Source organism: Lissotriton helveticus, chromosome 10, assembly GCF_964261635.1.
Source record: "Lissotriton helveticus chromosome 10, aLisHel1.1, whole genome shotgun sequence".
Taxonomy (NCBI): Eukaryota; Metazoa; Chordata; class Amphibia; order Caudata; family Salamandridae; genus Lissotriton; species Lissotriton helveticus.
The window spans coordinates 936,088,450-936,114,683 of NC_136071.1; the positions used below are offsets into that span (position 1 = coordinate 936,088,450).

General features: G+C 43.9%; 1 protein-coding gene across 1 annotated transcript in view; it reads left to right on the top strand.

Annotated features, from left to right (window-relative positions):
• Positions 1 to 26,234, top strand: part of ABCB1 (ATP binding cassette subfamily B member 1) — a 562,371-nt gene that overhangs the window by 357,402 nt on the left and 178,735 nt on the right. The window contains exons 12-13 of the mRNA XM_078663595.1: positions 9,015 to 9,140; positions 9,721 to 9,924. Of these exons, the coding sequence (XP_078519721.1) occupies positions 9,015 to 9,140; positions 9,721 to 9,924 (330 nt within the window). The remainder of the gene's footprint in view (positions 1 to 9,014; positions 9,141 to 9,720; positions 9,925 to 26,234) is intronic.

A 26,234-nucleotide genomic window follows, 5' to 3' on the forward strand; every position in this document is an offset into this window, starting at 1 on the left:
CCCACTGGTAAATACGCAGGTGGCCATGTATTGCAGACTGGCTCCTGGTGACCCTGATTTTATTACTAGACATTCTACTTCAGAGAGCCTTGTTGTTTACAATTTAACCAATAAGGTGAACACCAGTTCATTTCCCACAACTACCCCTGATATGTAGTGAAGAGGATGGGAACGTTAGCAAAACGTTTGTTTTCCCCTGTCAGTCCGGCATTGTGATTGATACAATCTGTATGTTTATTGGGTCCCTCTGGTACATGGCTACAAGATCCTGCCCTTGGCCCTGGAAAACCTAAAGGCATTTTTGGTGCAGACAATTCAAGATGTAAAAGACACGGGCAAATATGTGATCTGCGGTGGCCTAGATACTACTGATTACCTGAGAAGGGCAGTTGGCAACAGTGTTTTCCTGACACACTATGGATGCATGCCACTGAATTCTCCAGATATGTAAAAGCCTCTCTCATCTATGTGCCTTTTGATGGGTCAGGCCATTTCTGTGCTTTCAAAAAGGTAGGGCCATGGCTCGCTTCCTGATTCTGATGACCTTGGCCGAACTGTTCTCACACCAGTTCAAGAAGTTCAGGACCCTCCTTTGGACCCACAAGAGACTATTGAGCCCTGACGAAGTTCTAATTGAACGAAACGCGTTGGCTGTGGTTTTAAAAGATTGAAAAGAATAAAGGACTTTTATGGAAAAATTGGAAGCTCTTTTGAATTGTATTATTTGGTGCACCGTCCTTTTCTACAAAAACTTTGGTATCTGTTTCGCAGTGCAGCATACGTGCGGCGTGCTCCGGACGTGTTTGCACAACCCAAGGACTCACAGTTTTACTTTGAAATTGAGGTGCTTAACCGTGGTCAGCCGCACTGTTTGTTTTCAATAAAATAGCATTGCCCTACGCTTTCTGCTTGCCTCACCAAATCATACTCCCAAATCAGAGCAAAATTATAAAAGAGTGTGTTCACCCTGCTACAGGAAGTGTGATTGAGATGATTCTATGATCAAAAACAGGAGAGGGGTATTTTTCTTGCTATTTCTTTGTGGCAAAGATGGACAAGGTTCTCCGGCCTATTTTGGATCTTTGACCTCTGAATACCTTCCTGTGGAAGAAATTCATAATGTTAATGATGGCCTAGATCCTGTCTGCTCTAGCATTTTACATTTGCTGTGCACCCCTTAAACAGTGCCCCTTCGGAGATTGGGGATACCAGTTTTTCCCTACCTTGATGATGGGTTTTGTCAAGTCAGTCATGGACCACCTCCAGACTACGGCAAATGTCCTGATTTCGTTGGCATTCACTCTTAATGACTTCTCTTCAGAGGCTTCCTTTCTTTGAAGCTATCCTGAATACAGTGCAGTTCAGGGCTTTCCCTCTACCCCACATAATCCAGGACATTTGGACCATGATCCAGACGTTTCAGCCTTAATCCTGAATCACAGCGGGGGCAGCTTTGAGGCTTTTTGGCCAGTGGGTTTCCTGCATCCTCCTTGTCAGCTATGCTAGGTGGCAAAGGAGGGCTCTGCAATGGAACCTGAAGTTATAGTGGGTCCAACATTAAGAGAGTGTGGCATATGTCATCCAGGTCTTGGAGGAGACGGCTTGCGATTTGCATTGGTGGCTGCTCAAATGCAATTGGTCCAGCAGCAGGCCCCTCTTCCTTCCTCACCCAGAGCTGATGGTGGTGACAGACAAGTCCCTGCTAGGCTGGAGAGGTTACATGGAGGAGGTGAAGATCAAAGGACTTAGGTCTCCAGTGGAAGCCCATCTCCATAACAGTCTGCTGGAGTTATGTGTAATTAGTTGGCTCAGAGCGCCTTCCTTACGTTCATGAAGTAAAGACTGGTGAATCTCTCACGGACAACACCACTACCATCTGATATTGCAACAAGCTGGGAAGAGTGGAATCCTGGGCCCTGCGCCAAGAGGCTCTGCACCTCTGGAATTGGCTTGCCCATTGGGGTATTTCCCTGATCATGAACCATCTGGCAGGGTCCTAGAATGCCAGAGCATGCAAGCTAATCAGTAGGTGTCTGGCTGATCACAAAAGGCAAAAATTGTAGGAGGCTGTATAAACTGCACAAGAAGAACTAACCCTATGTGGTTTATTTAGAGGCTACATTGCTTTATGATTTATAATGTGTTCAACTGATTGCAACAAATATGTGGTAATGATTGCTGTTATTGTGTCAACCTTTGATCCTGAGGTGGTATCTTCAAAAGCAGATTTCATTATGGCAGGGTTGTTAATCTGTGTTTTGATTTGTGCTGGTTTTAAGAGTAGCTGTCCACTTTTTTTTACCAACCTGCTTTTGCCTGATAAAGAATGTTATAAAACGAAAGGGAAAATAAGTGTTTGTAAAGCCAATAAAATAAAAAATGACATATCACATAAATAAATGAAAAAATATGAACTGAAAGCGAGGAGAGCCAATGGCTGAGGTGGGATGACCCATTGCCCCATATGTGTGTGTGTTTGTTGGTGCCTGGGCTACATCTTAAAATTGCAGATTGAATTTAATTCTCCTTAGGAAATCCACCCTTTGTTAGCCGGGCCCCAAAGGATAGAGTCCCGGGGCTGAAATTGGACCAGAGAGTGGGGCCACGTGGCCCCTCTCTCTTCACTGCTTTTAGCCGGGCCCAGGGGATGGGGTCCTTGAGGCCAACATCTCTAGTAGGGGGGCAGCATTCCCCCCTTCTACTTCATAATGTGCCAGGGCCCCGGGATATGGGGTCCCCGGGGCCAGGAATTGACCCGGGGAGGGAGGCTGCACGCTCCCCTCCCCCTTTAAAATATGTCCGGGACCCGCAACATGGGATCCCTGGATCCAAAATTAGCACAGGAAGGGGGCTGCTTACCCCCCCCCCCCCCCCCATATTAAGCAATGGACCCTGGGGAATAGGCTCCCTGGGGCTAAATACAGCCCAGAGATGGGGCTATGTACCCCACCCTCAAGAAATGTGGCAGGCCCTGAGGGGTGGGGTCTCAGGGACTGAAATCAGCCCGTGTATCGGGGCTGAGTGTCCCCTCCTGGGTTGGCTGCCTTTGAAGGTGTTGGCTAGAGGGCAGGGCCTGTAACCAGGCCCTCTGGCCAACCCCCGCCGCGGAAGGCCAAAGGGTGTGTGTGGCGTGGAGTTGGCTGCGGGAGATGGTCCCAGCGGTGGGGTTGGCTACTTGTGGGGGTGGGGGTTGGCCACAGGGCGTGGCTGCAGGCTTCAGCAGTGCAGCCGTTGGATTAACATACAGTTATTAAGTATTATTTTATGTTACAAAAAACTAGAAATTTACTGAAAAAAACCCAAATGTTACAGGGACGTTGTAGTTAGGAAATATCATTAATAAACTGTAGAAATTCACTGAAAAAAACAAAGGTTACAAGGACGTTATAGTTAGGAAATAGATTATTTTTAAACATAGACATTTACGAAAAAATCCAAGGATGACATGATTGCTGTAAAATTATTGAAGAGAAAACTGTGCATGAATTTGGTGCGACTTATAGTTACCTTAGGGCACGAGTTATAGTTACTTGAGATAACTCCAACTATAACTGCTTAATCTCTATGGTTATGTATGTGTAAAATCAGCACCTAACTATAACGGTCTAGTAATCTTTAGGTTTTTTATGAATTTCCAAGGTTTTCTTACTATAGAGTCTATGTAACCTTAGTTTGTTTTCCAATAAATCTATCTATCTATCTATCTATCTATCTATCTATCTATCTATCTATCTATCTATCTATCTATCTATCTATCTATCTATCTATCTATCTATCTATCTATCTAACTATCTATCTATCTATCTATCTATCTATCTATCTATCTATCTATCAATCTATCTATCTCTTTCTATCTCTCTCTCTCTCTCTCTCTCTCTCACTCTATATATATGTATATATATATATATAATCTAGTAGGTCTAGTAGGTCTATTTCTCCTTAGAAAGAGTATTCTGCTAATAACTAATGACCCCTTTTGACGAATCTTCACAAAACTGTCCAAAAAATGTTAATCTGCCTCAGTTCCTTCCTGGATAGTTTTGGGGTGATATGTCAAGCTTTGGGGGAGAAAAAAGGGAGGTGTCTCAAAACGCAAAATGCACATTCATTTTCAATAGACTTCTTTAAACAAGGCAACAGCAGAAACTTCTGAACCAAATTATACCAGATTTGGGAGGAAGCTAGATCTTAGTCTGCAGATTGTGCTTTTTGTGATTTGATGTTAATCCGTTCAGTAGTTTTTGAAGAAATAGGGACAAAAATAATTGTATATCTGGACAGTTGGATCTGTGAGAATCTCTGAACACTCTTGCGGGAGCACCAGTTTAAAAAATAGAGTGTTCTGATTGGCCCAGGGAGCTTTATTTTCCTTGGGCCATCTCGCTTCTCCAGGAATCAGACTTCCGTGGGAGTGAATGCTCTGACTGGTTGCCAGCAACATGAGGAAATGATGCTGGCAGCCATTACATGACTCGGGAACTGAGTCCTGTGTCCTAAAGCAAAAACAACAATAATATAAGAGGGCAGGCTAAGTCTGCCCTGACCTCCTAGGCCCCATGGGGAGAATCAGAGGCAGGCCCCATGGGGAGAATCAGAGGCACCCCCCCTCTCTTGAGCCAAAAAGAAATAAAAATAGGCAGAAATGTGTAGAGACCTTCACGGATCAGAAAAAACAAAAACCTAAATGGCGGCTGGGCCGCACTCAGAAATTATAAGCACCCAGGCAGCCACCCCCTTGGGTGTGTTTCTGAAGATGAGGGGGCAATGTGGCCTCCAGAGGCAAAAATTTGAACAGTCCAGGTAGCCCTCTCTCAGGGCCAAATATATTTTATATGAGGAGGAGGGCCACTCCCCAAACCTCAAAAGTCCTCAGAGAGCCCACTCCTGGGTTGTATCCCCGGTTCTGAAATCAGCCCACGAAGTTGGGCTGTGTGCCCCCTCCCCTTAAAAGTCCCATTAAGCCCTGGGGGGTGGGGACCACAAACGAAATTGGCCTGGGGAGTGGGACTGCATCCCTCCTCACCCTAAGATCCCACTGGGCCCTGGGGGATAGGGTCCCTGGGGCTGAATCGGCCAGGGGTGAAGGTCCACGTGTGCCCTCCTCACTTTTATTTAAAAGAGTGTCTCTGAGGAATGGGGTCCCCAGGGCCTAGCAAGGCTTAAGTAGGGGGCTACGCAGCCCACTCCCCTTTATTTAAATAGTGGCCCCTAATAATGGGATCCCCGGAGCTGAGAATGGCTGGGGAGGGCAGCTGCACGACCCCTGCCTTGAAAAATACATTGCCCTGGGGGGTGGGGTCCCCAGGGCCTACAGAGGCTTGGGGGCAGCAGGGCCTCCCTCCCCTTAAAAAAAAAAGGTCTTGGGGGATGGGTTCCCCCCCGGTCAGGCCCTGTGGCCAACCCCCTGCCGTACACAGACAAAGGCCAGGAGCAGTGTGTGATTGACTGCCTTTGAGGGGGTTTGTTCCATGCCATGCCCTGCAGCCAACCTCCTGCCGCGCATGGCTGTATCGTAATTGAATATTACTTTATGTTAAAAAAAACTAGAAATACACAAAAGCTCAAAGGTTAAATGAACATTATAGTTAGGTGTGTGAAACTATCATTTTTTCTTTTAAACCTTAGAACTTCACGGAAAAAACAAAGTTTAAAATAACGTGATAGTTTGGTGAATTTGTCAGTGACAACATTAACGTTTTGAACTTTAAAAAAAAACACTGAAATTCACCAGTTACAGTTAGCAGAGCTAACTAGAACTTGTGCTCCTGCCACGCGCTGCATATTACCGCACTCATGACATGTTCTATAACATCATTGATGACATCACTGATGTCATAATTCAACCCTATTTTGTGCACATCGTCCATTAAATGGGTATGCCATTAGAGATATGAAAGTGAGTGCAAAAAAACTCTGAACAATATGAAGCAACTTTACTGCTATCATACATGCAACCCCTATAAGTAAAGCAAGCTTTTGTTTTTTGTATCAATGACCCTATACCATACACTTCAAGGGAAGCCACGTTCATGATGACTATGAACCACAGATTAAAGGGTAACCTATCCTGCACATGGTGTTCGATTTATATGTCAAAGTGCCTCAGGATACTCAAACCCTGTCACATAACTAATTCCCTACTGCGAACACTCTTTATCTCTATGAAATTCCCTGACAGTCACTGACCTATATTGAGAAATCAAGTGGATATGAGTAGAAAAGTTTGTACTGTTAACAGTGTTCACTTTGGAGAGAGTTTACTCTGTACCTCGCTCTTTGCAGACAGTGACATTCTAATGGGAAATTCACCTCAGAGAATTAAAAAATGTACTAAACAAAGTGTACACTCTATGCAAAACGTGTTCAGTGAGCGACTGTTCACTTAAAATGACCACGGTCTGAAGGTGCTAAAGATCATACTACCTGCAGTCTTTATACTCAAGTAAAACAAGTACAGGTTAGTACCTGATGCATCCAGTCTTCTATGTTAAGTAGAGGTTGTCATGCTGAGACGATTCTGTCTAAAAACTCAAGGCTGCTTACAATACTTGTATGTAGTATGTAGAATCTTTACCCTGCTGGAAACTTTTCCTGCAGTACCAAAAAACTTGTGTGGAACATGCTGTCAGCTGCACCCGGGGTTACTCTTCAATACAAACATTTATAATGTGTTCAATCCCTCTACACATGTATGAAGCATTAGGAGCACTTGTGTTTTGTAAACATTTACACCCATTAGCTGGACAGTTACCGGCCACTATGTAAACTTAAAAAGAAACAGCAAACTAACTGGCTCATTGGATGATGTCACCAATGATGTCATTTGAGATGTCATCAGCGATTCATAATTGATATCAAATGATGTCATGAATGATGTCATATGTGAGGTCATAAGCAGTGAATTGCATGGCGGTGCAAGTTATAGTTAGCTCTGCTAACTATAACTGGTGATTTGCTGTGGTTTTCTTAATTCAAAACAATGTCACCAGCAAATTCATTTATCTATTACGTTACTTGAAACTTTGGTTTTTTCAGTGAATTTCTGTGTTTAAAAAAAAAAAGATCTTTTTATTACACCTAACTATATCACAACTTTAAACTTTGTGTTTTTTCTGTGAATATATAACCCTGGAGGGAGTGCCAGTGTAGTTATAGTTAGGACCTTGTTTCCATTGGAAAGACATTTGTTGTTCTCCTAGTAACTTAAGCACCTTTTGATGAATCTAAACAAACGTGTCAGAAAAACCTTTTTTCAATGTTGGCTTCTTACTGGAAAGTTTTGTACCAATCTGTAAAACAGGGGCAAAGAAAAAGAAGGGGATCCCGAAAGTGGTATTTTCCATTGTAATTCTCATAGGAATGAATGCTGATACAGGAAAAACAGCTGAACAGAAGTACACCAAACTTGACACAGAGTTAAAACTTTACTCAAGGATTGTGCTTTTGTTGGTTTAGTGTGAATCTGTTTAGTAATTTCGAGATAATAGCTTTTTAAAGAGGCTCAGGTCATGAATGGGTAAACCATCAGAAAATGTTATAACTATAACAGTTTAGGATCCACAGATCCTCTGGGAATCTATAAAAAAAAAATCTGTTAACTAAGAGAGTCTGCTCACCCATCGGCCTTTTTGAGTCCAAAGATCCATTTATGAATCTGTGAATCTGAAAGGATCTTGACGGCTGGCTGCAATATGTGAGATAATGTTGCGGCATCCATTACAGAAAATGAGGGTTTTGTCTCCAAGCCATGAAAAAAAAATGAGGAAGGGTACAAGACCCATGTGCAGGTGGAGCGGATCCCAGAACAAAACCCCATGTTCAGAAGTAAAAAAAAAAGAAAAATTCACATTTTGTCCCTGGATCCAGCACCTGGATTTGCAGATCCAAGCAAAGCTTTCTCCTGTGGATTTGAGGGGTGCTTTTTTGGATCTGGTGAGCCGATCAAAAAAAAGGTTTTAATAAAGGCCTAATCACACCATCAGGCCATCTCCCATTCCTCACACCATGCACAGAGGGGTTGACTGCTGGTACACTACCACTCAGACACTGCTTGTGCCATCATAAAACCTTCCTTGGGGGCAAGCTTTATGATCTCAAGGGGCTAACTGCAGAGGGACAGATGGTGCCCAACCCTGGAAAGTCTGCCACCGGGGGCAATATTCCTGGACGCAGGCTTCACTACAAAACGTACTTTGGTAACTCTCTGTTTTTCATTATTCAAGTCTATACCCCTTCCCACATCCCTTCCCAGTTGACCTTCGCCTCCTGTGAGTTACTGGTATGGTAGTCAACAAAGGAACGGACTTGCAAGGTGTTATAATCATAGCTCTTGAGAAGGAATTGTTTAAATTACTGTCAGTCTCCATGATACAGAGACCCCTTGAGAAACATTGGCTTTGTAAATGATGAACAGGATTCAAGTAATTAAGATTGCTGTTGTGTAAGTGTGGTATTAGCCATAATGCCAGACCTGTGTCTTATCTTGCTAGCTTGTGAGCACAATTCATGCCAGTGCAGACACAAACTATATGATTTATCCTTCCAGAGCATTCCACAGATTCTTATTTACCTAAAAACTCACCTTTCTATAAAAGTATTTAGTTTTGACAATCACTTACACATGTTCTGGCCACTCAACACTTACCGTTTGGTAAGCTCATCTACCACACAGAAGGTTCTCTTCCTTTAATTGGATCAGTCTATGCAATATTAAAAATCTCAATCGGATGGGCAGATTACTTAAACAAGCAACTGGTTACCAACATTCAGTTCACACACAGCACCAACACTGACTTCATCCATGTCATGGAAAAAGCAAAGTAATACTTATGAGACAAAGAGCACATACCCTATTGAATATTCATGTACTGGAATACTCTTCCATAGTCATACACTCCAATCTGACCAGTAAGATGTTTACCCTTCACCTTAGCCAGTGCAGACCATTTTTGCTTGAGACTTGTAATGGATATTGATTGGTAAATATACATTTCTTGTATTATTCCATTTCACAGGTTTTAAAAGGTCTAAACCTAAAGGTACATAGTGGACAAACCGTTGCCTTAGTTGGTAGCAGTGGCTGTGGAAAAAGTACAACTGTTCAACTCATACAGAGATTTTATGACCCGGAGTATGGCACGGTAAGAAACTAATGAAATGCTGGTGAATTCGGGAATGGGTTAACTAGTTTGGTGATCTTGCTTGTAATAATTTAACTATGCAGTATTTGTTTGGAGACATTGTAGATGTAGTTTCATTATGACCAATTACCCAGTTTGTTGTAAAGGTTTCATTCTATCTACCTTCCTAATAAAGAATGGAGATCTGATGATGCTGAGTAATCAGAGGATGTTGTGACCTTTCTTCATCTTTCATATGGCTTAACTGTTGATTGTGGTACGTGCAACTATTGAGTTCAGAGTACAAATCCCAGCATGAACACTGTGAGGGTCCAGAGATCAAAATTTTGCACTGTAAGTAGATTAAGCTCTAATAATCTGAATTAGGGCAATGCAAGCTTGTGACTGTTACCAGTGAGATTTTGCAGTGTCAATTCAGGAAAATATATTGATATCTGTCCATGTATTTCTATACACAGTTATTTATTTATTTATTTTTTGTCATTTTTTATTTTGCAAGTTTTCTCTTTGTGGCTTGGTACCATTATTGATTTTCAGTCATAATGACGACCACTAATACAATTTTTGTTTATGTTTTTAGATTACCATTGATGGCGAGGACATCCGATCACTAAATGTGAGGTATCTCAGAGAAATTATTGGAGTAGTAAGCCAAGAACCCATTCTCTTTGATACCAGTATTGTTGAAAACATTCGCTATGGCCGTGAAGACGTAACAATGGAGGAGATTGAGAGAGCTGTTAAGGAAGCTAATGCATACGATTTCATCATGAAGCTCCCTGATGTAAGAACAATCATTTTATTATTGAATATTCTATTTTGGAATAATATCTGCTGCTTTGCTGATCAAATGTGGTGATCAATTGAATTGTTTTGTCCTGTTTGTCATTTGGTGTTACGGGCAACACCTGACTGCCATGCTGCAAAAGGATTCTGTGCAAGCCAACAGCACATGCCAGTCATTCTCAGTTATGAAGTGATTCTATCAGTTATATCTGATAGAGACTACTAGCCGCAGATTCCTTCAAGTAGAATTATCTCCAGGCGTGAGACTGTATCCGGAAACTTTTTGCCACAACATCTCTGCGTGCCAGGGTCGGGTGGCATCATGTGACTCCGCCAGGTGTCGTCCCTGTACGCGACGTCAGCGAGGTCACATAAGTCCCACCCCGGCGCGCCTACATCAGTTTTTTCCTTTTCCGCGTGGAACGCGGATCCGGTCTCTACTACAGGCCTGTTTGGGTGCCCCTTTTTCTTCCCCATGGTCTAATTTTTGGTAGAACAGTGTGCGAATGCCTTCGGGCTTCAAGACTTGCACGTCGTATGGGCCTCTTATGTCGGTGACGGACCGCACCTCATTTGTATGTGTTGTTTGGGGGAGGATCACTGCACCACTGACTGTGAGGCGTGCCAACAGTTGAAGCCGAAGTCGCGGCGGGAGCTCCGTATGAAACTACTCTCAGCGTGCCTCTCAAGGTCGGCTTCCTCTCCTCGATCAGCCTCGGCAGACCGCTTCAGATACGGCCGTTTTCGTCGTCCTCGTCCTCCGAGTCGCAAGAGCTTCACTCACCAGTGGGTAAGTGCCGCAGTTTGTCCTCGGGGCTGGTTTTGGCCTGCCGGGGGCGTGGGCTCTCCGCGGGTGATGTGCCCCTGTGTGTCGACCTCCTATCCACCGTTTCCCGGTGACGCAGTGTAGAGAGTCCAGATGGAGACTTATGTGGCGGCTTTGCATGCCTCGCTGGGGTCTCCTCCTCCTTCCTCTCCCGGTGCCGCGTGAACCTGCATGTCTCTCCCTCCACCCTTCTGCCTCCAGTCCACTTTTGCGGACTGCTTTTCCCCCCCTGCCACCACTGTTGACTCCGCCGTCCCGGGAGGTCCGCTAGTTGGACTCGTGGGCACGTAACATGTTCGCCTCCACCAGCTCTGCCCTATGGGCCCTTAAACCCATATGTGTGTTGGCTAGGGCTTCCTCTTGTTTGTGGGACTCAGCTAAGTCTTTGGGATCTGCTGGTTCTCAAGAGACGATTCATGTGGATTTATGGCATCATGCGCTGGATGGCCGAGAGCTAGCAGCATTTATTCTCCGCTCTGCTCTGGATATCTCGGAGGTGCTGGGCCGGGCCATGGCTTCCTCAGTCACCCCGTGTTGCCATGCTTGGTTTCAGGACGGCGTGTTCCCTGAAAATATTCGGGAGCGGCTGCTTGATCTTCCATTCGATGGCAGCCTGATGCCCCGGCTGACTCCGCCATCCAACGGTTCCTGGCAGGGCTCCGTCCTCTTCATCCTCCTCCGCCTTATCCTCCTCCTTCCCCTCCTCAGTGACTGCTGAGTTGCGCTGGTTCTGGACCTTTCCTTGGGCTGGTTGCCCTTGCTGTGAGGTGTGTTTTATGGTCACTCGAGTCCTCCCTACTGGGGCTGTAACTTTGTTAGATGGCCCTTTGTTGTCTGTGTGTTATCTGCTTGAGTTATTTGCACAGACTTGGCCCTGAGATTAGGCCTTCAGTTTTTCTCTTGGGCTGCTTGACAAGCCTTCCGAGGGGTTTCTTTCCCTGGGGCTCTTTTTGTTTTTTCCTCTGCTGTGGTAGTTCTTCCAAAGAGGATTCCCATGTCTTGGGACTAAATGTACCCTATGTGGGGTAGTGGTAGCTGTTATATAGCTTGCGCTCTGTTAGCGAGTTTTGGTAGCCTTCGGGTGCCGGTTCTCCATGGCATTTATGTATGTTGATGTCTGTTTTGGTAATGGTTCTAAGATTATACCAGGCTCTTGCTAGGCCTTGCAGTATCTTCAACTTGATTTTCTTGAAAAATGTAGGGTCTCCAAACTTGAATAGAAATCCCGTCTGATTTAAACCTTCACATTTTAATAGTGTTGAAAACATGAGGCCTATACCCTGATCTGCTGGAGTTTTAAATAATATTCGGGCATGTGTTAGCTGAAATGCCCAGGCATAAATTTGAATGTCAGGGCCGGCCAAACCCCCCTTCTCCCTGCGACGCCGTAGTTTATTCCACGAAATTCTTGCTATCTTATTCCTCCATATGAATGAGATGATGTCACTCTGCATCTTTGCTATCATTTTCTTTTCAAAATAAAGTGGTAAACTATTGAAAATAAAGGTTAACCTTGGCAAAATGGACATCTTGACTAAACTAGATCGACCTAGGAGCGTCAATGGTAGATGTCTCCAGGCATTCATTAATTTCCTACAGTCTTTGGCCACCAGAGTAAAATTTGTGTGGGCGATCTGATTGATATCTTTTAGGATTTTTATACCTAAATATCTCATGCTGTCACAAGGTTGTACTGGAAGTGGTGCTGTTATGCTGTTCCATGCCATAATCTCAGTCTTTGTGGCATTAATTTCATAGCCAGAGATGTTAGCAAATTGTTGTGCCAAATTAATGACTGACGGAAGCGTTGTGCTGATGTCAGAAGTTAAAATCATAAGATCGTCAGCATATATAGATACTTTTTTTTCCCAATCTCTGTATCTAAATGGAGCGATATTAATATCTTCACGAATCAGTTGAGCGAATGGCTCTATATATATATCAAAAAGTAGGGGCAAAAGCGGGCAACCCTGCCGGGTGCCTCTTGTAATGGTAAAAGGTTCCGACAGTCCGCCATTAACCAAGACCGAGGCTGAAGGTTCGTAATATAATAGTTCCACCGCTCTGCGGAAAGCCCGGCCTACACCAAATTTTTCCAAGGCCCCCGACAGGTATTTCCAATTGACCCTGTCGAAGGCCTTGGCGGCGTCCAAAGTGAGAATAGCCAAAGGTAGTGATGAATTAGTTGCCATATCAATTGCACCTATTAGATCATATATTAGCTCGTAGAGTTGGCGACCTTTAACGAAGCCCTTTTGATTGGGATGTAAGACTGAGGGGGCTACCTGTTCCAATCGCTTGGCTAGTATAGTCGCAAAGATCTTATAATCAGCGTTGAGAACTGAAATTGGACGATATGAAGCGCAGGCGGTGGCTACTTTGCCTGGTTTCAAAATTAGCGTGATGGAAGCTTTGCTTCATGATGGGGGAGGTAAATCGCCATCTACCAGTATTTGGTTGAATAGTTTGGTGAGAAAGGGAGCGATATCTGCTGCAATATGTTTATATAGCTCTGCCGGGAGGCCATCCGGGCCCGCCGCCTTACCAGATTTACTGTTTAATATAGCAGATGATACCTCCTCAACCATAATTGGTTGGTCTAACAGATTTACTTGTTCTTTAGAAAGTACTGGTAGGGAAATTTTATTGAGCCAGTTTCCTACTTCAATAGAGGTGATGTTGTTGTCCTCTCGATATATAGCCTGGAAGAAATCTTTGAAAGCTGACCTTATTTCTGGGTCCGAAGATACTGTACCAGAGCCAGAAATTATAGAGTCTATGTTATTGCGCGTTTGGTCTGTTCTAGACTTCCAGGCTAGTAGTTTGCCTGCCCCTTCACCGAATTCAAAATTGGCTAATTTACTGGCTTCCCACCTTTGCAGAATACGCTGATTTAATACAGAAACCATTTGCCCTTTAAGTTTCGTTAGCTCCTCCTGCTTAGCATGTATAACATGATCTAAGCAATTATTTAAATTTTCTAATTCTGATTGGGCTTTTAGTATATTGGCCTCTATTAGTGTAACCGCTTGGGTGTATTGTCTCTTACGAAACGAAGTTTTATTCTTGACAATCCCTCTCAAAGAGCATTTAAAAGCTCCCATACTAAACTAGAGCACGCCGAGCCAATGTTGATTTTAAAGAATTCTTGCGTCTCCACCTTAACATATTCCAGATCCTCAGAGGATGTAAGAAAGGATCTGTCGATTGACCATGACCTTGTCGCGATTTGGGACTGTAGTTCAAAGTCTAGGAGTATAGCCGAATGATCGGACAGGTGTGAAGGTAGATAAGTTATATCCCTGACTGACTTTTCCAAGCATTTGTTTACCAATATGAAATCAATCCTTGATCTGTGACGGTACTTATAGTTTCTAAAGGAAAAGCCGGATTTCTGACCCGACCTTGTCCTCCAAATATCAATAAATCCGTATTGATGCATATTTTTAATTAGAAGATCTCTAGATTTAGAATGTACCTGTTGTCGACTAGAAATAGACTTATCCAACTGCGGTTCAAGCACAATGTTAAAATCTCCCGCTATTATCATGGGTTCTGGAAAATGTAACAGCTCGGAGAACAACGTGGCCAGGACTGATGGATCATCACGGTTAGGCCCATAATAGCCTACCAGCGTAATGCATGACCCCCCTATCATAACAGCCGCGATTGCCCATCTACCATAAGGCTCAACCCTTTGTTTCAAAAGTCTTGTTGTGATGGTTTTTTTAAATAAAATGGCAACCCCTCTTGTATTAACTGTCTGCGAAGTAGACACTGATAGATCTATCCATCTATTCTTTTTTACCAGATCCAGTACTTCAGCTTCAACCAGGTGTGTCTCCTGGAGAATAATGACCTGCGCATCCAAATCTCGGACATATTGTACAATTGTGTTGGCTCTAGGTTTGGTGCGCAGGCCATTAACATTCCAGGAGAAAATTTTAATGGTACTCATGATTGGGGTATCTAATGGTAATGATTAGGAGTCCTGCCAATACATTCCCCTTGATGTTGCCTAAGTGATCAAGATTCGTCCATTGTTTATTTATAAAATTATCGACCGCCATTTTAGAGATGAGAAACATTTTATTTTTTATTTCCCTAACCCTTTCCCTCGTGAACACTGCCCCCCCTCCCCTGAGGAACCCTTGATTGTCCAACCGGAAAGGATCCGGTTTGTGATACCCCTGATACTCTATCTAGGCTCAGACGGAACGTTATTGGTTTAGGATTTTGAAGGACTGAATATATCTAAGTTTTGTGAACCTTTTGCTAGGGACACTACGATATGGAGATTTAACTAAGTAGCTTAAAGTGGTATCTATATAGGGTTATATACAGGGGAAAAAAATCATAAACTCGTGCTCTGTGTAATTTGCTATTACATAGTATATATATTCTTTTTTCTTTTTTTTCTTTTCTTTTCTCTCCCTTTTCCTTTTTTAATAGAACATTTCGTGATATTAAAGTGATTACCTTTCTTTTTTTCTCCCCTTTTCTTCCTTTTTTTTTCTTCTTCTCCCTTTTTTTTTTTTAGTGTCATCTTTTCTGACTTAAACTATTATATTTATCCTCTATTAGAAAGGTTCATGCTGAGCTAAGACTTTGTGGTTTCATTCATAAGTAAGCTCTATAACCTCTATAAACTGATATGTGAGGGAACCCCCCCCCAGACTGTCTCAGGTTGTGATTAAGCTAGAGTTACTTTTTAGAGGTTCCTAAGCTTAACAATAGTTCATCTGCTGCTTGGACTGTGCGGACGTTAAACATTTTGTTATTTAGCATGATCTTAAGTGCTGCTGGGAAGCGCAACTGGACAGATGCTCCCAAGTTTCTAAATGCCTCCATCCTCCGACCCAGCTCCCACTGTCTATCAAGGGTCGCCCTCGACAAGTCAGAGCGCACTTGGAAGGAAAAGCCATCGCCTGTCACGGATTTTTGTTTTAAGGCTAGATTTAGAATTTGATCCTTGAGTTGAAACGTGTGGAAATTCACTAGAATCTTGCGGGGCTTTGCACGTTGTGGATTACGCCTGAATGGATCCCTATGAATCCGCTGAATGTCCAGGTTAAGCTCCTCCTCTGTGTGTTTTAAATTTAAGGATTTTATTAGGAGTTGGATAATATAAGCCTTAATGTTGGAACCTTCATTTGCTTCTGGTACATTCAGGATGCGAATATTGCATCGCCTCGCCTTGTTTTCCAAAACCTCTATTCTTTCAGCCAGTGCAGTATCTTCTCTTTTAAGCTTCAATATCTCCTCCTTAGCGTTGTCTAATTCTATGGACATTACGGCTGTTGTCTCTTCCAAGGCTTCCGTCCTTAAAAATAACCCATCAATTTTGCTGTCTAGTGATTCACAGTAAGACCTAATCTCTCTTTGGATTTTAGATGACTCCTCAAATCCTCGTTTAATGTCGATTGTCAGATTTGAAAACATAGTTAGTACTGAAGAGAGGTCCAAAGGTGAGGTAGAGACAATGACTTCCGGTGACAACTGTGCTTCAGGGCTGAGAGATTGAGGAATCTGAGTTAATTGCTGTATGGTAACCTGAGCATTCTGATCCGGAAATGGAAGAGCTTCAAGTACTTGAGACTGATTATCTGGTTCTAATACCTGACTTTCATTTGCTACATTTGCTACATGATTGTTACAACTATCAGGGAGACCAGGGTCTGTCAGTCCTGTGTTACTAAGTGGAACTGCAGTACTCATGTCAGGTTTTAAGGCATTGACACCATCATTATCAGCATTAGATTCTGCAGGGTTTTCTAGCATAGCAGCTGGTTGTATATTTTCCATAATTGAAGAGACTGAGACAGAGGCCATATTTCCAGCTAATGATGGACTAAAAATTGACTCAGAAGATGTTATAGTAGATAAATGACTGCTTTGCGCAAGACTCAGAACCTGGGGAATTGCCTTAAAGTAAGAGCGCAGAGAAGGTGTTATCTTTGAACCCGGGTCCAACACAGATTTTGTTACCTTGGACCTCTTGGATCGTTTGGGCTTAGCTTCTGCCGAGAGGTATGAAGAGAACTTGGCGGACGTATTTTTTGATGCCACTGGACCTGGTGGGTGCAGCACTAGATGGGATTACTACTTCAGGGACCGCAGCAGTGCTGTTCCAAACCTCCTGCCCAGTGATCTGTGTAGACTCCAGTACTGAGGTGGAAAACAAATTAGATTTTTCTGAAACTGTCCCCCCTCGGTTATATAGTACACTCCCTGCTTTAGCTGTTTTCCTGCCTCTACGACCTTTTCGAGATACCACTAAGGTCGATTTTGTCGATTTTATTGCTAACTCAGGTTGAGTATTGGCTCTACTTCTAAGAGAGTATGTATTTATTGCAGGACTTAAAGCCTGCTCTGTGACCCCTGATGTAGAGCTTATGCCTCCCTTGAGACCAGCATGCACAACAGCGGGGCTCTCAGTCTGACCCACGAGCCTAGTTACATATGGCTCTCGAAGCTGAGCAGCCACCTCCTCCTCCTCCTCCGCCTCATTTGCAGAATGATCCGGCAGCACAAGGCCTCCTGTCACCTCGAGCAGCGCTGAAACCGGTGTCAGAGAATTCTCGGAGGTGTCTCTGCCTCTGCCCGCCGCCGTTTGCTGTCCTTCCCTGCCCGCAACCACAGGTAGAATGTCTCTGTGAAGAGAGCGAGCTTGTCTCCCTCGGCGGTGCTCCAGGGCAGCACGGTCCCACTTCCAAGGTGCCGACGTGGGGAGGGTCTGCGTCTGCAGAGCTGGCTGGATCGGCAACGGGTGTGTGAACGCCGAATGAGAGCGAGAGCAAAACAGGCCCCCCCGAACACAAGCATGGGGAATGGAAGGTGAGCGAGCTATCAGGCTCGGATGTTATCGGTGAATTCAATCAGTAAAACAAAATATTTTTACCAAAACAGAGGCTGTAAGGAATCCCCGCACGATCCAATCCGTTTAACGCATAAATGCAGCCCTCGCCAGAAACATGTAAAGCAAGAACGCTCCGCTAGAGCCCAGAGCGGGTTATCGCGGCCACTAACCCGCCGCCGCCATGTTCCTTCCCCTCCGTTCCTGGTCTGCAGATCTTGTCCCCTGTGGGACCCTTTGTTCTGTCCAGGCTGGTGGGGTCCTTTCGCAAACCCTCCTTCCCCATGGGTATTGCTAGGGTATCTATTCTACGTGAAGGAATCTGGGGCTAGTAGTCTCTATCAGATGTACGAGTTACTTACCTTCGTTAACGATATATCTGGTAGAGATGATTCTAGCCGCAGATTCCTTCACAGCCCACCCTTCCTCCCCGTTCTGCGAGGACCCTGGGTTGGTCTTCGGTGCTCACCTCCCAGTGGGGGGCTGTGTCTCCTGTGAGTGCCTTCTTTTGCTCTTGACGGGTGGCTCCATCAGGTTGCGGTTCATTCCTCTTCTTGGTTCTTGGAGGATGAGGTTACAGTGCTCTTGTGCCCCACTGCTCTGGCTACTCCAGGTTTGGGGGTTTTGCCCACAATCTCTCCTTCCCTCTCCTCCCTTCCCTTCCTCTTGCTGCTAGGGGTCCTGGCCCCTCTACTAACCTCTAATAGGGGTCCTCTGGCCATGCCTTGCCCTTGTTCCTTGGGGGGTGGTTGCCCTCTATACTGGGATGGCTTGTAGGTTTGTTGTTCCTGTCTGTCTGGGGACTGGCTCCCCTTTCTTGTTTCTCAATGAGGGTGGTAGGCCTGCTACATGGGTCATGATTTTTTATTCATGTTCCTTGTCTCCGGGAAACGGGGGGGAGGCAGACGGTTGTCTACATACTGGCAAGGTGGCTGCTCAGGTCTCTGCCCTGTTCTTTCTTACGCCCCTGCCTGTGGACACTGCACTGCAGTGTTGCACTGTTCCTTATGGTATCGTTTGTCTCCATTCTCTTTTTTTCTGCTCTTTCGCACACTGTTCCCATGCTCCCACAGTTTTTTGTCTGGTGTCTCCGCGTTGTGGTGCGGAAAAGTTCTCCGAAGAAAACTGACGTAGGCGCACCAGGGTGGGACTTATGTGACCTCACTGATGTCACGTAAGCGGACGACGCCTGGGCGGAGTCGCGTTATACCGCTCTGCCCCCGGCGTGCAGGGATGCTGTGGCAAAACGTTTCCGGGTCCAGTCTCACGCCTGGGGATAATTATAAGTGAAGGAATATGCGGCTGGAATCGTCTCTACCAGATACATCGTTACCGAAGGTAAGTAACTCGTACATTAATGTGACTTTACTAATGATATTTCTTGCTAAATGAAAGGTTATTTATGTATGATTTAGCTTTGAAGACATTTTATAGTGACCTTTGTGGATAATCTTTTGTCTGCTTCTTACAAAAGGGTTGGAGCACATCTAATTTTCCCCGATGTAGTCAAATTTTGTTAGGATTCTGTCCTCCATTTCTTTGCACAAAGATGGACACTGGCAAGGTTTCATTTTCAAAATGTTTAGGTCTCGCCAGAGACAGCACATGCGCTGTCACTTGTGCAAAATTTTGCTAGCTTACAGTAGGTTTAAAGCACACCCATTGCTTACCACTGGTTGGCTTTCTAATCACTTTCATTTGCTTACTTCTCGTTCTTCAGGGCGGGCCAGCATCACTTCCTCTTCTTGTGTCCTCCCCTGGAGCTTGGCTTAAGTACTTGCATCGTTCCACTGCTTGCATTTTGGAAGCAACTTTTTTCTTTTTGTTAAAGCACTCAGTGAGAGTGCATGTGTTTGCGTGCTGTCTCCCTCATGTCTCCCCCTTTGTTTCGCTCTCTCTTACTTGTGGGCTTCTGTCTCCCGCCACTACTGTCTTCTGTGAGCTTCTATGCCCTCTGCTTCACTCTCTCACACCAGTGCTTTTAGCCTCCATTTGTGCTTGTTGCTGTCTCTCGCTCTCTCTCACACCACTGCATGTAGCCTCCACTCAAGCTTATGTTGCCCTCTCTCGCCAGTGTGCTTCTGTGCCACCCCAACTCTCCGCCATGTTGCTCTAAACCCCTCTCCTCCCTCCCCGACCTGCTACTCGGACTCCATTAACATTAAAACATTTGTTTAAAAGGCGCAATGACAGAGTCTCTAGGCTGAGTCATTTTGTAGGCACACACCAGCAAATCAATTTCTTATTCCTTATTTTTTATCTTTTCTTCACACTGTACAGTATCAGCTTTGAAGATGTCAAGCATAAAGAAAAGGCATTGGCAGAGCCAAAAGCTCCATAAGGTACCATTGCCAATGCTTCTTTTCCATTTGAAATGAATCATAGAATATTTCCTAGTGTTTTAAAGAGAGCCATTTCCTAAGAGTTATTACTGGGTGTTTTTAGATATCCAAATTCTACTAAAATAGTTCATTCCAAAGGAAATATGATATTATAGTTTACAAGAACCTATAAAATGTATCTGGATTTGTTAACTACACCGAATATGGCAAATTCACTTTTAGAACCCAGAGATAACTTGGCATATTTGATAACAGTTGACACCTATGCTTATCTGATGAGACAGATCATCTAGATTAGGGGAAGCCATAATGCTGCCTCCTCGGCCTCCATGGATTGGCTCTTCAATAATTAATAATGAGAAGTATTTGATGTATTCTTTGTAGATCGTTGCTTAACACAGTTATCGATAGTCAATCCTCTTTGTGGATCCAGGCAGTTTTAGAGTCTTAGGGGGTCATTAGGATGACGGGCGGGCTTTGTCCGCCCGCCATCCTGTCGGAATTCGGGACCGCCCGCCATAAGGGTGGGGGTCCCGTAGGGGGTATTAGGATGTGCCCGCCACAGTGGCGGGCACATCCTGCATTTTTAGCATTGTGGCGGGCGGTACTCTCTGCACCCCGCCCGCCACAATGCTAAAAATGCATTTCAGCATTTGCATTTACAAAGCGGCAGGCACCGAGCGGTGCCTGCCGCTTTGTTAATGCAAATGAAGCCCGTGTGCACCCCCCACCTATACTTCACTCTGGGGGCCCGCAGTGAAGACCGCATGCCTTTCCGTGGCGGCATCGCCGCCACGGAAAGGCACCTAAATACAACCATCATAATATGGCTGGCGGTGTCTGATAGACACCGCCACCATATTATACATTTTCCGCCCCTGCCGCAAGGCGACCAGGGCGGAAAAGCGGCAGACGGTCTTTCCGTCCGCCGAGGTCCCCCCTGCCATACTAATATGGCGGGGGGAAAACGAGTGTGGATGTTGGGCGGATTGCCCCCGCCAGCATGGCGGTGGCTACCACCCGACATCCTAATGGGCCCCTTAGAGTTTGCCTCTGCGACTTTTTCAAAAGTTACCTTTATCAAAGACATGTGAAATAATTATTTTAATAAAAGAACATTTGCAAATCAACCTGCTTAATACCATATTTCATCTAATTTGTGAAGAATTGAACTAGCAGCTGTCCTGCGACAATTTATCAAAGTCAGTCTCTAAGGTCAAAGTCTGTATTTCCTTTCCCATATTAATCCAAGTGCGCTTTTCAGCATTTCCTTGTATGGGCTTAGCTAGTAGTTGTGCTATGTTGAAGGGAAATTGGCTATATATGGTGGTTTGTGAGAGAACTATCCATTGAAACACTTCTAACTCTGAAGTAATTTTTCATTCTTAGGAAACTGAAACACTGAAATATGTTTACGTTGACTTCAGTTCATCGCTTTAAAAAATGATTTGTGCCATTTGTACATACATGGCATCTATTCATTTACATACTCCAACATATCCAGAGGTCTAAGTCAAAATTGAAGACCTTAAAAGGTTGAATTGAATGGGTCAAAGAGGCAGAATGTTAAAGTGAAGAAAGGGTAAATACAGTTCCCCACTTTTGATCCTCTTTTCCTCTGTTAGTGCATCTTCAACCATACCTTTATCTGTAAATTCTTCCTCCTTTTACCTTTTAGCTGGAACTCACTGACAGAGGTACCCAAAATATGTAAACTCTTTTCTTATATTGTCAGAATAAGGGAGCAACATTGAATACCTATTTAATTTACCGTTACTTTCCCTGACCTAGTTCATTCTGGGTTTCGGAAACCCTTTGGAAAAGTCTTTGAAATCTAATGTCACATCAGGATGGCAGCCAGTAATAGGTACCGCTTGTCTTAAACATTGCAAGTTGCCTTCTTATAAAGTAATAATTTTATTTATTGCAAACTTCGACTCAAAGCGGGTTGGCCTTTTTTTCTTTTATTCATTCTCTGCTGTCTAGTAGTTTTATCAAAGGCAACCACAGAGGGACCATTTTGTGTTTTGGGACTCGAACAAACCAAAGTAAATATTTCAACTTTCAAGTGATGAAGGCCCTCATGATTACAGTTTTTCAACCAGAGTGCACATTTTGAGGCTTTACTTTACTCTTGTCAGGTTGGCTTCTAACCTAAATTAATATTGTATATGTATCTTGGATTTCTTGAATAGTAAAATTACATATAGTGTGCAGAAAATGGCTTCTTCAGGATTCCAGTCGGTGCCTGGCTTGCCTAAGACTGTTGAATGAGATTTCTGACTAAATCCGGGGTTGCAAGGACACTTTAAAAATTCTGCTGTGGTGGCTGCTCAATTAGAATTGAACCAGCCTTTGGAGTTTACTGGGGTGTCATGGCATTTTTTCTGGTCGTGAACCACCTGGTAGGATCTTTGAACATCAGGGCAGACAAGCTCAGTGGACAGCACCTGGTAGATAATGAATGGCAGTTACACCACAAGGTGGCACAGTGCATCTTCTAACAATAGGAAGAACTCTAGCTGTATATTTTTGTCATCCCAGATAATGAACAGTGTCAATACTTTTGCATGCATTCCCTAGAAGGCTCTTCTAGGAGACACATTCTAGCTATGATGGATCACGGGACTCCTATATGCTTTTCGGCCCCTACCTCTCCTGCCCAGAATTCTGAAGAAGATCGAGAACAACTGGGCCCAAGGCATTCTAGTGGTTCCAGATTAGACCACCCGGAACTTCTGGGTATGAGCATCTACACTACGGTAAGTCTTCCACTTCAGGAGGACCTACTGTCTCAGCAGTGTGGTAGGTTTCTGCACCCAGTCCTGCACCATTTGCACCTTCATTTATTGAAATTGAGCTGTGGCTGTTGGTTTTGTTTGATCTACCTCTTGAGGTTGTGAATGTTATCTTTGTTGTGTGATGTCCCTCTATGAAGTCAATTTACGCTGGAAGCTGGTACAGATTTGTGGCCTGGTGTGGTTTCTGCAACATTTCCCTTATGATGCCACATCATTTCCCTCTAGACCCCTTGTGATGCCACAGTGGAATCTCAGTTTGGTCCTGATTTTTTTTCATGTGCAGCACCTATGAGCTGAGACACAGCTGTTCACTGTGACTTCTGATCCCCTGAAGACTGTACCTTCTTATGAATACTTTAGCTCATCATGCGTGAGCTTCAGTCTCTCTCAGTGCAGCTGCTGTACAACACCCTTTTCCCAAACAAAATAGTGTTGAGGACCAAGGTGTCTTTTTTGTCAAAAGTTATGACTCCTTCTCACACAGGCAAACCATCACCCTCCAAATTCTAACTTACCACTTGAAAGAGGAGGAGAGTCTCCATCAGTTGCACCCCACAGGATCATTGAGCTTTTACATCAATCCCAATAATGATCATTGGGTGGACGATGGCTTTTTGTGGAGGTTTCTGACGCAAAGAAAGGCAAGATGGTGCAGAAAGTACTTTGTCAAAGTGTATGGTACACCAAATCAAGATCTGCTATGCATTGTCCAAGAAAAGCAGCCTCTAGAAGCACTGCAGGCTCATCTACCAGTGCCAAGACTGCTACTGCTGGGTTGATATGCAGGCAGTCTGTTCTCGACAATTTTCAGGCTGCAACTTGGGCACCAATACATACATTCACAAAGCAATACTGCCTTGACTACCAAGTCTGCCAGGAAGGGTGTTTCACCTCCTTGGTCCTGCTGAACTTCATGCTCAGAGTCCATTCCACAGACCCTACACCTTGGGAGTTACTGCTTTCGTATCCATTTTGAGGTTGAGGATTCTACGGTTAGAAGAACCGAACAGAACAAGCAACTTACCACCTGTTAATCTGTTTTTGGTGGATGCTCTTACCTAACCACTGATTCCTTACTGCCTTCCAACCTCCTCGTTCTGTGGAATGATCTCTTGTTTCCATCTATAAAGGTCCCAAGTTAGTGACCTGCAAGTCAAGAAAGAAACGGAAGTGCGAGGGTGGTGCTTGTATGTGGCTCCGTTAGTCACTTCTCGATGGAACTAAGACAGTGTAAAACCGCACAACGTCACCTACCGGTGTGCGGAATTACTGCTGTGTAAATGTTTCTGCATCCAGTCTAATGACTGGGAATATCCCAAAAGGGAGGAATATGCGATTAGATAGAGTATTCGCCAGAAAGAGTGTTACAGAATGGTAAGTGACTTGTTCTTCATGCTAAATGCAACAAAAAGTGACAATTCTAAAAGGGATGTAGTATTCCTATTAGCACTACTGGGTAGAAAGGTTAGTTCTTATAGCTCTTGTACATGCTATTATGTGCAGCCTCAACCTTATCTAGGAATGGAACTCGTTCACAGCCAGAGTGCTACATGAATTCTAGCACAGCTTTAGTGACATTTCCCAAGTTATTTATCAAAAAGAAGCACAATAAACTCAGATCCCTTCTGCGTATCAGCAATCTCAACCAAATACTGAAGTGGAAAGATAGAAATGATAATTTTATTTCCAGTTTCCTTTGCTGTTGGAAAGTTTGCAGTATGCTCCCAGTTTAAATGATGCTAACATTCACTTCCACTTATGAGATCCTCTCACAGAAAAGTGTTGTTAGTGGAAAAGGACCACTCCCACCTACAGCACTATCTTTAGAGCATGGCACAGCCCTGGAGTGGGCATACAATATGTTACAGTAATAGCTACATACACCGATATACTGATAAATCAAGTGATCCAGAAGCTGGACCAGATCCATAGCATTTTCTTTGATTTGTTCAGCATGTTATTTAAAGAATCTAGATTTCTCAACAAAGGAACACATTCATTCAAAATTCTAGACCGCCAGCAATTTCTGCAGTTCTGTTCTTCTATGAATATTCACTTTCCAAGACTTTAGTATGGCTAATAGGCTCAATAGCTTTCCTTATCAGGTATTACCTCAGGCCTGTCTGATAGTTATAGTAGGTTCTCTAAAGAAAGTGTTTTCAGAAGCCATAACCTAAATTGCCCAAATTTAAAAAAGTTAAGTTTCAGAAGACATAGCCTAAATTGCAGGGAAAATTTTACCAGCTGGTCGAAGAATTGCCATCATTTTGTCATTTGTAGGTGAGCTTTCCAAACTAGAGCATGAATTGGTGCACATTGGTGACTTATTTTTCGTTGTTTGTTTCAGAAAGTGTATATGGACTTTCCCCCTTTCTTTAAGCCTATTTGTATCAGGTTAAAGATCAAAGGGCTTTTGATCTTATTCGTCAAAACTACTACCCTCATGTTCTGGTTCTTTAGCCGTATATGCTGCTCACTTTATTAGTTATGGAAAGGTGGTGGAGTGATTCAGACCTACTCAGATTGTCTAGTGCAACCTTCAGATTTTAAATGGGCAAACATATACAGTAATTGAGAAACAATCGAGCAGAGTAGTGTTTGTTACTGTGCAGAAAAACGATGATATTTTGCAAATTATGAACTATGTTAAGGTAGCCATTTTGTAGTTGGAAGGGTGATGTTGCTTGAATATGAATTAACCTTGAAAAAAGAGACATTTGGCAAAACAGGAACAGTTGGTTTATTTACACACTACAACTGGGAGTACATCATACAGAAACAAGTCTGAGGACTGAATTAAAGTACAATCATTTTGAGCACCTTTTTGTACATTTCTGGGAGAATCATAAAACAATTCATATATCCTGTTTTAGGGAGAGGAGTGTGGGCATAGTCATGGAGCCATAAATACTCCCACCTGATGACAAATGCAGGGGGGACTCAGCCTTGCATGGACGCAATGAGGGCCAGTGGGTAAGGTGTCCAGCAGGGGGAGCGCGTGATCACTGCATGTGCTGTGTCCTGTTCCTAACTTCATGTGGCTTTTAACTTTATGATGTTTTGGGAACACGCACCCCTCCGCGCATGTGCATTTTATTAGAGCCAATCTCCCCCGACCATTGTGATGTTGCTGCCTGACTGTGGGACTAATCTGGGTTTTTCCTGCTCATGCAGTTGTTTTGCTGGTTACGTGCCACCCCACCTGTGATCTATCAATCAGTTGACTCAGGCTTTGGTCGTATTGCCTGCCTGACTAAGTATTTCTGACTCTGGGTTGATGGAGATGTTATCACGGGTGATTTCAACAACAGTAATTCGGTTTCATTTTTATACACTCATGTATCATTGCGTACATTGACATCAGTATTAACAGTGAAATGTTTATAAGCATATGGTTAGAGCTGAAAACTGTCAGGACTGGAAGAGTTTCAGAGTCTTGAGTTGGTTCACCAGCAGGGAGTAGAGCAAGTAGTGAATTTATTG